General features: G+C 44.4%; 1 protein-coding gene across 2 annotated transcripts; it reads left to right on the forward strand.

Annotated features, from left to right (window-relative positions):
* Nucleotides 1–124: 124 nt before the first annotated feature.
* On the forward strand, nucleotides 125–14010 carry LOC311318049 (palmitoyltransferase ZDHHC20-B-like; the record flags this gene model as incomplete). Of its 2 annotated transcripts, none has more annotated exons than XM_084449237.1 (13): nucleotides 125–242; nucleotides 920–946; nucleotides 1680–1774; nucleotides 1876–1996; nucleotides 4887–4956; nucleotides 5148–5180; nucleotides 5367–5487; nucleotides 6482–6614; nucleotides 6893–7019; nucleotides 7176–7268; nucleotides 7406–7518; nucleotides 8445–8492; nucleotides 10885–14010. In XM_084449237.1, 12 exons carry the CDS (start codon nucleotides 125–127, stop codon nucleotides 8486–8488), a joined length of 1095 nt encoding a protein of 364 aa, XP_084305363.1. In that variant the 3' UTR covers nucleotides 8489–8492; nucleotides 10885–14010. The 2 variants fall into 2 exon arrangements, with proteins under 2 accessions (XP_084305363.1, XP_084305364.1); XM_084449238.1 differs by having other exon boundaries at nucleotides 11234–14010.
* Between the last annotated feature and the right edge of the window lie 1051 nt (nucleotides 14011–15061).

The following is a 15061-nucleotide window of genomic DNA, read 5'->3' on the forward strand; positions in this document are numbered from 1 at the left end:
TGCTGAGTTTCATATAGCCCTAGGCCATAGGGTTTCCAGTAAGGTTTGGAACTGGATGGGTGGTGCACAAGTTCTCCCCCTGACGTCACATCAACACTCCCCTTGCTTCGGTGTGAAAGTAAAGATGGCGCCCACCCATGTACTGAGATGCTGTCAACGAGGTTTAGCCTGGATACCTGTGATTTTCATCGCCCTGGTCGTCTGCTGGTCCTACTATGCATATGTGGTGGAACTTTGCATTCGTGAGTATCTTGCCTCCGGTTCACATAAGTGGAATTTTTAGTGTCGAAGCCAGCTTGTTATGTTTAGGATCGTTTAGTACCCAGCCAGCTGCTAGACGGGAAGTATGAAGGAAATAATTGTTGCTAGCTGGCTAACGTTAGCCTACTAAACAATGGACTGACAAATTAGCATATTATTTCATTGCTGTTTATCTTTAATTGTATTATTGCGAATGTAATATGTTTCTCTGAGCGTTTCACTAACAGTGCAGTTGCCACTACACCCAGAATGTGGTCGTTGTTTTCGGGAAGGACTACAGATAAAATATTGTAGCCTACCTGTAGCTACTGTTTGCTTGACAACACCTGGTTGCGGTAGATCCCTGGCTCCAGCAGGCACCCCGACCCCTCTCAGAACGAAACCTGCATATCAAATGTTTAAATGGGCGTGGTATCAGCCTTTCTGAGTCATTTCGTGCATACAGTACCACTGACAAATGGAACAAACTAGGTAGCTACAAAAGAGAAAGAATGTTTTCCTAAAATTGGTCAGATTTATAATTTGGGGGGGGGGGGCAGCTGTTTAGTAAGTGTTGTTTGACAGTATAGACAACAAGTCATCCATATGTGAAGCCAAATGTGCATGTTTCTAACATTCTCTTTCTACTCCCCCACCCCCCCACCCTTGTCTCTTGCAGTCACCATCCACAGCATCGGAGAGAAGAGTAAGTGGAGAGGGGATTGGATGGGATTGATTTTACACAGATGGGCAGCTTTTACTGAAATTAGCCCATTTGTTGCTCATTGGGTGTGTGATCTGGGCCAGGGCTGCTTCAGTCCACTGAAATGTATAGTCTTATTTTCTCTGGCAGGACAGAAGTCAGATTGGCACAGGCACAGCTCGTTTAGCGTTTGGCTGGCCCACTAGAGACTGGACATTCAAATGAGAGTGGAAACACACACACACACACACACACACACACACACACACACACACACACACACACACACACACACACACACACACACACACACACACAGTGGCTCAGCTCAGTGTTAGTGACTGGGCTGCAGCTCTGTTCTATTCCTCTCCAAGGCATCAGCTAAGGTTCCAGCTGATGAATAGATATTACAGGACCTCTGCCTTCTCCCATGCTGTGTGTGGACATATTGACATGACATTCAGTCCAAGTTAAAGCTGGAAGTTCTTCCTTCCCTAAAGGAATTTAAATGCCTGATTTCATTTCTTTATGATACATGTTGTAACTGTTTTTGACTAAGTGCACTGTACATTGTTTTGTTGTTCTATTTTGTTGTACACTCAGCAGCTCTGCAAATGAGGTGGCCTCACCTCAGAGCTCACCTGAGTATAAATAAAGGTTTCAATTCAATTCAATATGTATGGCGGTTGGTGAGTGGCTAGTTGCTGTCTGACTGGGCGTCTTTCTCTCCATGCAGTAATCTACCTGCTGGTGTTCCACCTGTCCTTCCTCATGTTTGTGTGGTCCTATTGGATGACCATCTTCACCAGACCAGCCAACCCCTCCAAAGAGGTAAACTGACACAACACATTGTGTGTGTTTCTTCTCTGGTTGTGTGTGTGACTGTGTCTCCGTCCTCACGGTGCCTCATGTCTCTCTGTCCTCCCGGTCAGTTCTGTCTGTCCAAAGCAGAGAAGGAGCAGTATGAGAAGGAGGAGAGGCCCGAGTCCCAGCAGGAGATCCTGTGGCGGGCCGCCGCCAGCCTGCCGCTCTACACCCGCACTGGAGCCGGAGGTGCGTCCGAGCGCACGTGTGCGCGTCTGTGTGTGCGCGTCTGTGTGTGCGCGTCCGTGTGTGGAGATTCTCCTCAACGAAACACAATCATTCATAGAGGAAATGAATAGTGAAGGAAATGTGCACTGTTTGAGATGCAGGCCTAATGGGTGACTGAGGGTGTGTGCAGGTAGTAGAGGCTTAAACGCCTTAAACAAGAAACATGACACGTACGTAGGCCAGATCCCGAGTTTTCATTATTCTTTGCTTTTGATGATCCAGAATGATTTGTTTAGGTATATATATATATATATATATATGATTTGTTTAGGTATATATATATATATATATATATATATATATACATATATATACCTAAACAAATCATATATATATATATATATATATATGTTACGGTCAATGTGAGAAAACGGGGAATGTGAGCTTTTCCCGGTTAATGTGCACATTCCCCGACCTTGCGGGAGATGTGAGAAATTGGTTAGTATTTCTCACATCTCCCGTACGGTCGGAGATTGTGCACATTAACCGGGAAATGCTTACAATTCCCGACCTTGCGGTAAATCTAGCAAAGTCCAACCGTATGCAAAACCTCTGCGCAGCCGGGTGGTGGGAGAGGGCTCGTGCGCTTAGAACCAGAGGCGCTTGACATTTTGCCCATGGTTTTCGAATACATAGCATCAGTTGCATTAATGGAAACATTAAATTGGGTCTAATTATACATGTGTTGAAAGTTAAGATAATTAGCCTACAAGCCGCGAGGCTACGCAACACAATAAGCAAAACAATCTCACTGTTTCACTCGTCCCACTCATCTGTTTCACTCGCCCCGCACGGCAGGGACAAGAGAAACAATGCACATCTTCTGTTCTCGGCCGTCTTGAATTGAACTGTTACACCACAGAACGAAACTTACAACTAATAGGTTAGTAAAGGACATGTACAAGTTGTTTGTCATCAAAAAATGTAATCTCCATCTTTATTAATTTCAGTGTAAATCTGATCCAACCAAAAAGTATTTCATTCCTCCCGGTCCTCCCCTACAGTTAATAACAGTCTGTGGTCTACCTTGAACAGTAATATAGCCTATGCTGCACACAGTGTAAGTAGTATTAGGAGGATAGGCCTACACTGGTGATCAAGTTAACAAACGCAAAAGGAACATTGCAACAACAGGAAGGTGGGAACCTCCAAAGGAACCCTACACGTTAGCTAGCCGAAAGACAGACGAAAAGACGAAAAATCTCTCACAGGTGTGCGCCAGTAACGTTAGCCCAACTACCGTGGGTGCCTCTTATGGTGCACGCCATCTGAGGCGTCACATAAGCCGTCTCCCACCACCCGGCTGCGCAGAAGTTTTGCATACGGTTGCGCTTTCCTAGATTTACCACAAGGTCGGGAATTGTAATCATTTCCCGGTTAATGTGCACAATCTCCGACCGTACGGGAGATGTGAGAAAAACTAAACAATTTCTCACATCTCCCGCAAGGTCGGGGAATGTGCACATTAACCGGGAGATGTGAGAAATGCACATGTTTCTCCTACATTACCCGCGAGGTCGGGGAATGTGCGCAATAACCGGGAAAAGCTCACATTCCCCGTTTTCTCACATTGACCGTAACATATATACAGTAGGACCCCACTCATCCGAACTTCAGAGATCCGAACCTCCCGGTCTACCGGACAGGCTTAAAAAACGTTTTTTGTTTTTTTTTGCCTGCTGGTTACTGGTGGGATTTTCATTACAGTACTGTACACTACTGTGAATAAAAACAGAACTGTATGTAGACCTACATGTTGCCTGTAGGCTGTAGCCTACTGTCACGTTTCATTTCTTTGTTACTCTAATGTCGAGCGCAAAACGCAAACGAGTCTGCATTATTTGGTAGCCAGAAAGCGCGTCAGCAACCTGAAGCAGAGGAGCATCGTCATTTTTCGTTCCAGTTAATGGACTTCAGGAACACAGATGTGTTGTGAGCATGTAGATTACTAGACCTACTGTATTTGTTAAATAATAGCCTACAGCCTAGGCCACGTTAGCCTACATCTGTTGTTTTAGAGACTTTCTTTTAGGCTACAATAGCCTAAGACACTACAACTTGTCTGTCATTTCATTTATTTATTTATTGATTATCATTTGCTCTAATTGTTCTAATGTTGGGTTGTTTTTAGGCTATACCATGTTGTTCTGCGAATACAGTAGCCTATCGATGCTGCGTAAGCCTCATTTGAGAATAAAGTACTGTATTTGATCAAAGCACGCACTCAAGTGGAAATGTGGTTATTTTATTAGAGGCTACTGTAGGTCTATTATAGGCTAGGCTATATGACTTTAGTTGGCTATTTGATTGCAATTTTGATGCATTTTCACAAGTACTTAAGGGTATTTATTGGTCTATTATGAGTCTATATGAAACAAGTATACCACTTATTGAATTTGGTGCATTTTAACATAAGTTTCAGTCATCCGGACATTTCAGAGATACGAACGACCTGCGGTCCCGTTGGGTATATATATATATATATATATATATATATATATATATATATATATATATATAAATTGTGTTGCTATTGTCCATTTAATCAGCTTTTTCCTGCTCACAACTATCGTTATTATATCGGCCTTTAAAAATCCACTATCGGTCGACCACTAGTGGGTGTGTTGATGTGTTGGTGTGTGGGTGTGTTGGTGTGTTGGTGTGTGGGTGTGTTGGTGTGTTGATATGTGGGTGTGTGGATGTGTTGATATGGGGATGTGTGGGTGTGTTGATGTGTGGGTGTGTGGGTGTGTTGATGTGTGGGTGTATGGATGTGTTGATGTGTTATGTGGGTGTGTTGATGTGTTATGCGGATGTGTTGATGTGTTGATGTTGATGTGTTGTGTCACAGCTATCCGCTACTGCGATCGCTGTCAGGTGATCAAGCCGGACCGGTGCCACCACTGCTCCGCCTGCGACATGTGAGTGACTGCCGCTCCGCTGCGCTCTCATTCCCTCTCTGCTCTGATGTCACAGACCTCAGTACGACTAACCTCCTCCTCTTTCTCTCACTTCCTTGTTTATCCTCTCTCCTTTTACAACTCTTTTCTTCACTTGTTGTCGTTCCTCCTCTCTCCCTCCCTCTCTCCTGCTCTCCTGTTCCATGTACCAGGTGTGTGTTGAAGATGGATCACCACTGCCCCTGGTATGTAGTCTCTGTCTCCCTAGGCTAATGCTGAGAAATGAATGTTTTGTGGTTTAATACAGTATGTGGCACTTCAGTGGTAGTAAAGAAACTGAACTGAACTTCCTGTGTGTGTGTGTGTGTGTGTGTGTGTGTGTGTGTGTGTGTGTGTGTGTGTGTGTGCGCGTGTGTGTGTGCGCGTCGCAGGGTGAATAACTGCGTGGGATTCTCCAACTATAAGTTCTTCATCCTCTTCCTTGCCTACTCGCTGGTATACTGTCTGTTCATCGCGGCGACTGTGCTGCAGTACTTCATCAAGTTCTGGACCGTGAGTCACTCCGCTGCCCTGTGCTAACCCCGGTCCCACTAACACACCCCTTAGCCTGGCTCCACCCTAGCGTCAGCTCACTTCACTTTGGTACATGTCACCAAGGTGCGCGCGTGTGTGTGTGCGTGTGTGTGCGCGTGTGTGTGTGCGTGGGGGCGGAGGGATGAGTTGCAGAGTGGTACAGGCCGTGTGTCCACTTTGCCTCGTCCGCAATTAGCTGAACACTTGTCCCCTCCCAGCTGTGCTGCTCCACTGCTTTTGCAGACCCCTCCCTCTACCCCCACCCCTCCCTCTCCCCTCACCCTTCCCTCTCCCCTCACCCCTCCATCCCTCCACTGATTTCTTTAGCCCCTCCTCCTCTCACTCCTCTTTCACACACAAACAGGGTCCTTGTCCTCTCTTTCTCTCTCTCTCTCTCTCTCTCTGTTCCCTTCTTTAAACAACCTGCTCCACTCTCTGTGCCAGCCGTCACACCACACGGCCACTATCATCCTCTTGCCTCCTCCTCTCACTTTGTCCCCTTTTCACTGAAGAGCCCTTGTCCCTCCACCTATATCTCCATCTCTCTACATGTCTCTCTCTCTCTCACTCTCCATCTCTCTCTCTCTCTCTCTCTCTCTCTCTCTCTCTCTCTCTCTCTCTCTCTCTCTCCCTCCTTCCCTCCCCCTCGCCCCATCTTGACTTGACCCAGTGTTCCCTGTGTCCCCCCCCCCCCTCCCGGTGTCTAACCAGTCTGTCTCTGTTTGTACTAAAGCTTTGCCGGAGGAAATCGGCAGAGAACTGCCCCAAGGTAACCGCTCCCTCCGAAGCGCTCACCGCGCTCGCGTGCTTGTGGGTGATGTCATAATACATGTGCAGTGATGTGTGTCGTCCTGTCGTGGTTGCTGTGATGCCCGTCTCTCTCTCTCTCTCTCTCTCATCTTTTCTTCCCTGTGTGGTTTTTACGTTGACAACAACTCTCTCTCTCTCCTCTCTTCTCCCGTCTCCTCCCCAGAATGAGCTGCCAGACTCTCACGCCAAATTCCATGTCTTGTTTCTCTTTTTTGTGGCGGCCATGTTCTGCATCAGCATTCTCTCCCTCTTCAGTTACCACCTGTGGCTCGTAGGGAAGAACAGGTCCACTATAGGTAACACACACACTATCCCTACCCCCACGCACTGCCACACTCTCTCCCATGTACACTCACTCACATTCCTCATCTCTGCTCCCCTAACTCTGACACCCCCCCACCTCCTCTGGCTGCAGCAAACAGGTGACTCAGGGCCTTGTTGAGATTATTGACAATCTCTCTCTCTCTCTCTCTCTCTCTCTCTCTCTCTCCTATCCATCTCTTTTTCCCTCTCTATCATCTCTTTCTTTCTCTGTCCCTCTCTCTCTCTCTCTCTCTCTCTCTCTCTCTCTCAGAGGCGTTCAGGGCTCCTGTGTTCAGGACGGGCTCTGATAAGAACGGGTTCTCGCTGGGTTTCCGTAAGAACATCGCGCAGGTGTTTGGAGATCAGAAGAAATATTGGCTGCTGCCCATCTGCACCAGGTAACAGAGACCCCCCCCCCCCCCCCACACACACACACACACAGCCAGGATCAGTATTCAGCGCATAGGCCTTGTCCTTTTCATTCTCTACGATTATCTGAAAACTGTAAACAGGGCTAAAGCGTCTCACCCTTAGTTTGTGCTCCACCTCTCCAGTCAGGGGGATGGGCTGACGTTCCCCACTAGACTGGTCAGCGTTGACCCAGAGCAGGCCACGGTCACTCTGCAGCCACCAGAGGCCAACAGAAGGTGAGCATCATTTTGATCGCACAGTGTTCTCCTGAGCTTTTAGCAAATCCACATTCCGTACTGTCTGGATGTAAAGTGGATGTCCCAGGAGAGTGAGCTGAGGTGTGTTAAAGCCGTCCTGTGTTGGGTGTGCACAGTGCCAAGGAGGTCCCAGCCAGTCCCATCAGTGACTCCCAGAACCGTCTCCTTGACAACGACCAGCACACCAACATCATCGCAGAGCATCTGGAGAATGATGCCCTGAAATCTGGTACGCTCTCCCATTGATTTGAGCTTGCTGTGTGTAGGGCTACACCATACACTGAAACTATGATGCCATCGCAATACCAAAACATGACCATTCTTTTGATGTAATATTTTTTATAAAATGTATATTTTTCTATTTTAAGTACCAAAATTATTGATGCAATGTCAGTGTGGTAGACAGCATGAACGCTATCGCAGACAGACATTTACTACCAGTGTTGTTGTATACAGGTGACTTGACTGACAAATCAGCATGAAGGTATTTGGGTAAACTGCTTGTGATTGCGTTGAAAGCGGGGCAGGCAAATTCAGTGAGCTAGCGTTGCGCTAGCCATTTTAATGCTGAAATGCTAACAAACTGTTTTTTTTCATCAACTGTTAACACAACAATATAGTAATATAGTTACTTCACATAGTTAACTAGAGATATTGGCCCACTAATCATTTTACAACACGTTACGTTTATGATGAACAAGCAGAGCCACAGACTAAGAGTGCAGCAGCAGAGTGCATCAAAGGTGCCACGTTCAGTTTTTGGAAGCATTGTAGCAAGGGTCATCCTAGAATGCCAACACAAGACGTGTGCCCTGTATTAGATGAGTTTGCCTCTCCAGAAAATGCAGTTTGTTCAGATAATTTTATGGGTTTTGCTTTGGATATCGAGAATTGTGATACTGAGCTGGTATGAGAGTCCAAGTTGAAAATGGTGTGTGTGTGGTGTGTGTGGTGTGTGTGGTGTGTGTGGTGTGTGTGGTGTGTGTGGTGTGTGTGGTGTGTGTGGTGTGTGTGGTGTGTGTGTGTGTGTGTGTGTGTGTGTGTGTGTGTGTGTGTGTGTGTGTGTGTGATTGCAGAATGAATGTGTTCACCAGTGAGCTAACCTTCCTTTGTTCCCCCCTTCCTTCCTGTCCTCGTCTCTGACTTCTGATCCAGCTGGGAGTGACACCATCACAGTCTCCATGGAGAGCGAGTCATAACTTGGTGAGCCAATCAGACTGCTGGTTTTGAAGAGTACCGTTGTCTCTTTCCCCTTTCCCACTTAACATCTTAATCGAGGAACTGGAAACCCAGGGACACGGTAACTTAGATAAGATTAGATAAGAGTTACCCTTGTGAAAAGAACAAACAACAAACTACTGTACTTCTACGTTTTCTAACAGTCAATTTAATACAGAAGAATAGAATTACAGTAGGACCCCACTCATCCGAACTTCAGAGATCCGAACCTCCCGGTCTACCGGACATGCTTAAAATATGTTTCTTTTTTTTGAGCCTGCTATCTGGTTACTGGTGGGATTTTCATTACAGTACTGTATCCTACTGTGAATAAAAACAGAACTGTATGTAGACCTACATGTTGCCTGTAGGCTGTAGCCTACTGTCACGTTTCATTTCTTTGTTACTCTAATGTCGAGCGCAAAACGCAAACGAGTCTTCTGCGCGAGACTGCATTCCTTGGTAGCCAGAAAGCGCGTCACCAACCTGAAGCAGAGGAGCATCGAGTCATTTTTCGTTCCCAGTTAATGGACTTCAGGAACACAGACGTGTTGTGAGCATGTAGATTAGCCTACTAGGCCTACTGTATTTGTTAAATAATAGCCTACAGCCTAGGCCATGTTAGCCTACATCGGTTGTTTTAGAGACTTTATTTTAGGCTACGATAGCCTAAGACACGACAACTTGTCTGTCATTTAATTTACTTATTTCTTGATTATCATTTGCTCATTTGGGTTGTTTTTAGGCTATACCATTTTGTTCTGCGAATACAGTAGCCTATCGATACAGCGTGGGCCTCATTTGAGAATAAAGTACTGTATTTGATCAAAGCCCGCATTCAAGTGGAAATTAGTTTATTTTATTATAGGTTACTATATACCTATTATAGGCTAGGCTATATGAGTTTAGTTGGCTATTTGATTGCAATTTTGATGCATTTTCACAAGTAATTAAGGGTATTAATCGGTGTATTATGAGTCTATATGAAACAAGTACCACTTATTGAATTTGGTGCATTTTAACATATGTTTCAGTCATCCGGACATTTCAGAGATACGAACGACCTTCGGTCCCGTTGGGTTCGGATAAGTGGGGTCCTACTGTACTACTATTTATCACAACTGTATTAGAAGATGACAGACTAAACATTCAAGTAATGACCAGTCTTTGTAATACAGGACATCAGTTTACAAGAAGCATTTAATACATTTATTTTACAAGCTCAGTAGTTGTCATTCCACGTCGAAAGAGGACAAGAGGGCCAAAGCCACAGCGTTTTTCTCTCCTTTACCTCCTCCTTTCTCAGTGAAAAGAGTTCTTACAGTACATTGCATTTACATTACAGTCATGTAGCAGACGCTTTTATCCAAAGCGACTAACAATAATTGCATTTAACGTAGGAAAAGCCAATGTACTACTATTCCCAGAACTCACAAGTGCATCTCATTTCTAAAACAAGTGACTAAGAGCATAATCTAGTGCTGAAGGCAAAGTGCAAGAATAGCAATCTAAAATACAATAGGTGCTTAAGAGAGTGGATCGTTGTAGTACTTCTTGCTGGTATTTGCTGGTAGTGCCAGAATAGAACATCCACCTTCTGCCACTTTTTTTAAGGTTAAAACTACTGTAACAACCAAGGCTCGAACTTGCATAACTGGTCATCTCTAATTGTCCAGTTGTCACGTCCGTTTGTCCAGCAAGTGGGCCTTACTACAAAAGGAATCTATTTGTACTCATCCACCACATACCATAGTTTCAAAACCAGTCTGAAAGGTGACATAAGTGAGTTCTCGGCTACTAGATTCAAGATTTCACGTGATGTACGGTGCACATGAAATGTTGCTCTCTCATTACATTCTACACACCAGGGCCTGTGTTCTAGAATGCTAGCCAGATAACTCTGAAAACCAATTGTATATAGAGTATGCTCGATATAGATAAACTCTAATACTCAATTTCCAAATTACGATTTTACAAGTTAGAAATTTACTAATTACAAAATTTACAAATTGACACAAGTACCAAGTATAAGATTAAGCTAGAAGGAGATAGATAAAGGTCTGGATGGATTATGTACATGCTATATGTGGATATGAATAAATACATAAGTAACCAGTAACCATTAGGTGAGTTATGTATGTGCTTTAGCTTTAATAAATAAATAATGGGTGGGTACTACAGTTAGAAGTACTCTTCACTTAAAAGTACTCTTCCCTCCAAATCAAACTCATGTATAATTAATTAATAATCAACTAATTACTCATCAGAACCACACCCACTTTTATGTGTGCGTTACTTTAATATTTTTAAAGCTTGTATCTTAGCTTATCTTTCTTTCTCTCTATATGTCCCTCTCTCGTTACCTTATGCTCCTCAGGACAAAACCCCAGCAATTTAACAGATGCCTTAACATTCTACACTTTGGTTCCGTCTCCATCGAAACAGCCTCCTGACGCTCTCCGCATCGCTACACACGACCCACTCAGTGTAGCCATGGAAACGCATTCCTTTCCCCCATCCCCATGGAGACTACGGACAGCCTCATCATTTCAGCATCAGCTGCCCGCTTGTTCAGTAGCACGTTTCACAACTCACCCACTGCACATGAACCCATGCAACACACACACACACACACACACAAACACACACACACTCCTATTCATACACTATAAATCATGCACGAGGAAATTATTTTTCTTTTTTGTTTTGTTTACCTTGGTCATCAGAAATTCTTGCAGCTCCTGTTGAACCAGGACTGTGAATGGATGCATGGGATGCACAAGATGATGGCAGGAATAGTAATCAATCCTCGCACTATGCGAGGAGACTGTGCCAAAAGCTGACTCGGAGCCACACAGACCGGACAGGCCGAGCAACCAGTCTGTACTGGGAGAGGGCTGTGGATCACTCGCAGGTGGATACTGGGACAGCTGGTTTTTGTACAGATTTTACACTGGTTCCAATGGTTAGGAAACAGTAATGTGGAAACAAGCAGATACCAACAATACTGAATGAATGACATAGAAGATGCCATTCTTGGTCAACGTATCTTTTTGCAAGGTTATGGACTACACCATAGATGGATGTCACAAGGGTTGCCTAGGAACCAAACCTGGCCTGTACCACAGAAGACGCCTTCCGAATGAGATGCTGGAGTGAACCATTGCTGAAGTGATTTTTGTTTATTGTTTATCAGAGCACAGGATGGCGCATTTGCACTTTCTAGATTAAGTTTTGATGTCCCATCAGACAATGTGCTGCTTTTGATCATGTCCAAAAAGGTTAGGGACGGTTGGTTGTCTGTACTGTGAGCACAGGGGGACAATGTGTGTGCCTGTATTAGTGGTTGTCGGTTGGATGTGTGTAGTATGTGTGTGTGACTGTGTGTAGAGTACATGTCTGTTTGGGGCAGGAACTAGAATGAACAGCGATATGTATTCATTGGTTTGCTGGGTTCACATGCATTCACATGCTGCTTCTTCAACCCACTCAATCCTCCCAAGGTGCTGGTAAACCGCAGGAATAAACAACATTCATAGAGAATACGTATGCCGCACTTCTTGCAAAAAAACATTTAAAAAGTCAGTGAAGTCTTGTTAGTGTGCGGTGTCTGTGTTATCCATCTACAGTTTATCATTATATACGTTCATAATGATTGTTTTTAAGAATCAGGCGATAATGTCCTCACCTTTGACATGGTCCACCATTGGTTGCCAAATAGAGAGCTGACCTTTCAGGAGCTCTGACCTCTGATCAGGAAGTGTTTACAACATGTGAGCGACGATGCCTCTCTGCTCTCGACTCATTGACCAGTGTCACAGAAACCAAATGAAATGGCTCATCGATGTTTTTTTTAAATTTATTTTATAAAGGTTTGCCTGAGTCCACATGTGGTTGTGGCTGGCTGGGCATCCTGCAGTAGGCCTACCAGTGCGAGCCAGCAGGGGGAGACATCACACTTCTGGCTGTTCTCTCCAGTTACATGTCATGTGCCATCTCAGTGGTCTGTTGTTCTACCAAAAAGTGGTGCCTCACTGCTCATGGACCTCTCTCTCTGTTGAAGTCTATACCAGTGTGTACATGGAGATTAATTCAGTATCTGTGAAGCTCGGCTTGTGTAAACGGTTCTGGTAGATGAGTTGTATTAATGTTTAACATCTGTGATTGAGATACATGTTATTTGGCTTGTGGGGCCTGACAGAATCTTTGAAGGAAGAATCTTGTCATAGAATGGATTAGGCTAGATTTACTATACCAATGAAATTCAATATAATATATACCAATCCAAATTCTGCCATTGCACACAGCGTCTTAGGTTAGTGTCAGGGCAACATTTTGAAAATTATTGTCAAAGACCTTTCTGGATTCCGTTTGGCCCCTCATCCTGTTTCTGTGGTGTGGAGTGAGTTAGTGGTGTGTGGGTATTGTGACTTATCGTACTGAATTTACTACAGAGAGGAATAGTGAGGGTATCTTATAAAGTGACAGAGGTCTTTAGTGGCCAGCCTTTTGCATTCTTTCTTGTCTTCAATTTCATCTAAATATGACCTTATGACACCAACAGTGGTCCGTGTTTGTCCAGCCCCTCCCAGTTTAGCGTGCAATGCTCCAATGGTTTTAGAATCACTAACCTGAGACTCTCTCACTGCATTCTACACACCAGGGGCTGTGTTCCAGAATGCTAGCCATATAACTCTGAAAAACAATTGGATATCGCTGTTGATTTTCTGGAATAATAAGAAAGCTATATTTGAAGGTGACAGTGTTTAGTTGTTTACTATACTAATTATCTCTCAGTTTGAGAAAATTGATAATTCTTCTTTGATAATGTTTTGGAAAAGATAACCTCCTCCTTACATCAACCAACTTGTACCATCATGGCTAGTGATTATGTTTTTTACCTGTCTATTTTGCTACCCATCTCCTTGGGCCAGAGGCTGTGTTTGTTAAATGATAACTTGAGTGCCCTTTTGTAATGTTTTTCCTCTTAGGAGAAATGCCTCATATCTGGCCATGAGATTTTTTTAACGCATCATTCATTATGTACATACATCTCCCTAATGCTTAAAAGCATGGAGCTTAGCTGTAAAATGTGCTTCTGCTGATAGATTGGGGAAGGCGGGGTAAATGTGTTTTAAAACCGCCATATTTTGTGGAACCTCAACTCTAAACTCATCCAGTTTGAATCAGACTCATTCATGTGTTCCAGACAACTATAGACCTGAAGCCATAGTGACTCCTGAGACAGAGGCGGAAGATTCCCATCATGTTGGATTTGTTTTGGTGATGGTTTGACTAACCCACAACCTTGGACTCTGCATGTACAGTGCAGATGTATGTAATCGCTTATCGCAAGCTTAAGATTTTCTTTTGTTACTCTGTCACGTTTTACAATGTGTATATATATATTGATAATGTAAAAAAGTCACTGCATATATTTTTCTTGTCCGATTAATTTTACTGTTCCTATTTTGTGAATGAAGTCCTATAAACTATTATTAATGTGGGGAAATAACAAATAAATGTTTTTTTAAACCTCCTGCCTGGGTTCTCCATTGGTTCATTTGGGTAATTCCCGTTTTAACATCATAACAGCCACAGACACACTTCAGTTTCTATATAATGTAAACCAGAGCTGTAGCTGTTATCATTAGCATGGGACTGGTGAAGAGGAATAATTGTAGCCAGTTAAGTAGTCATTTTCCAGGTAAACTCCAGCGGTACCGGTGTAACCTTCACTGTGCTCCCTCAGGAGAGCCTAGAGAGGACCCTGACGACCTGAATCCCTCGGCCCCTGACATCTGTTGATGAGATGGTGTGTCTCTGTTATAGCAGCTCCTGATCAATCAATCAATCAAAGCTTTATTTATAAAGCGCATTTCATACCCAGAGGCAACACAATGCGCTTTACAGAGAACAAGGGAGGTGGGCAGACATCCCACCCCTACATATTCCAGAGGGAAGCAAAAAAACAGTAATCACCCGGGGGCCAGATAAGTGAGCTGTAAAAATTCTACCCTGACCCCTCTCAACGAGGCGATCGAGCAAGCTCCTGGAGTATGTTTGTCTACCGGCTAAGAACATTTACAGAGCAATAAATAACATTAAATTACATTTTCAGAGTAAGAGAGGCTAAGAACATCATAGGAGAGGCATGGCAAACATTGGTGTATGTCTGTGTGTGCATAAATGTGCCTGGGCCCAGATAGAGGCAGGGTCAGGGGTAGGATCGGGTAGGAAAAGGATACGGACCCGGGTTAGGGTGAGGGGAAGGGGATCTGAGCCCAGGACTGGTGTCTGTCAGTGTGTGTGTGAGTGTGCCTGTGTCCAGGTAGAGGCAGGGGTCAGGGGTAGGGTGGGGGTAGGAAGAGGATACGCACCCGGGGTAGGGTGAGGGGAAGGGGAAAGGGGTACTGGACCCAGGCCGAAGGCCGGAAGTGGACTGTTGTATGTCTGTGTGTGTGTGTGTTAACTAATTTGCTACGACATCTGCAGCAGACACAGGGGTATCTATCGGACTCAGGGTGGTCTACTGGTGACAGTGGGGCATCCAC

Source organism: Borostomias antarcticus, assembly GCF_949987555.1.
Source record: "Borostomias antarcticus genome assembly, chromosome: 2".
Taxonomy (NCBI): Eukaryota; Metazoa; Chordata; class Actinopteri; order Stomiiformes; family Stomiidae; genus Borostomias; species Borostomias antarcticus.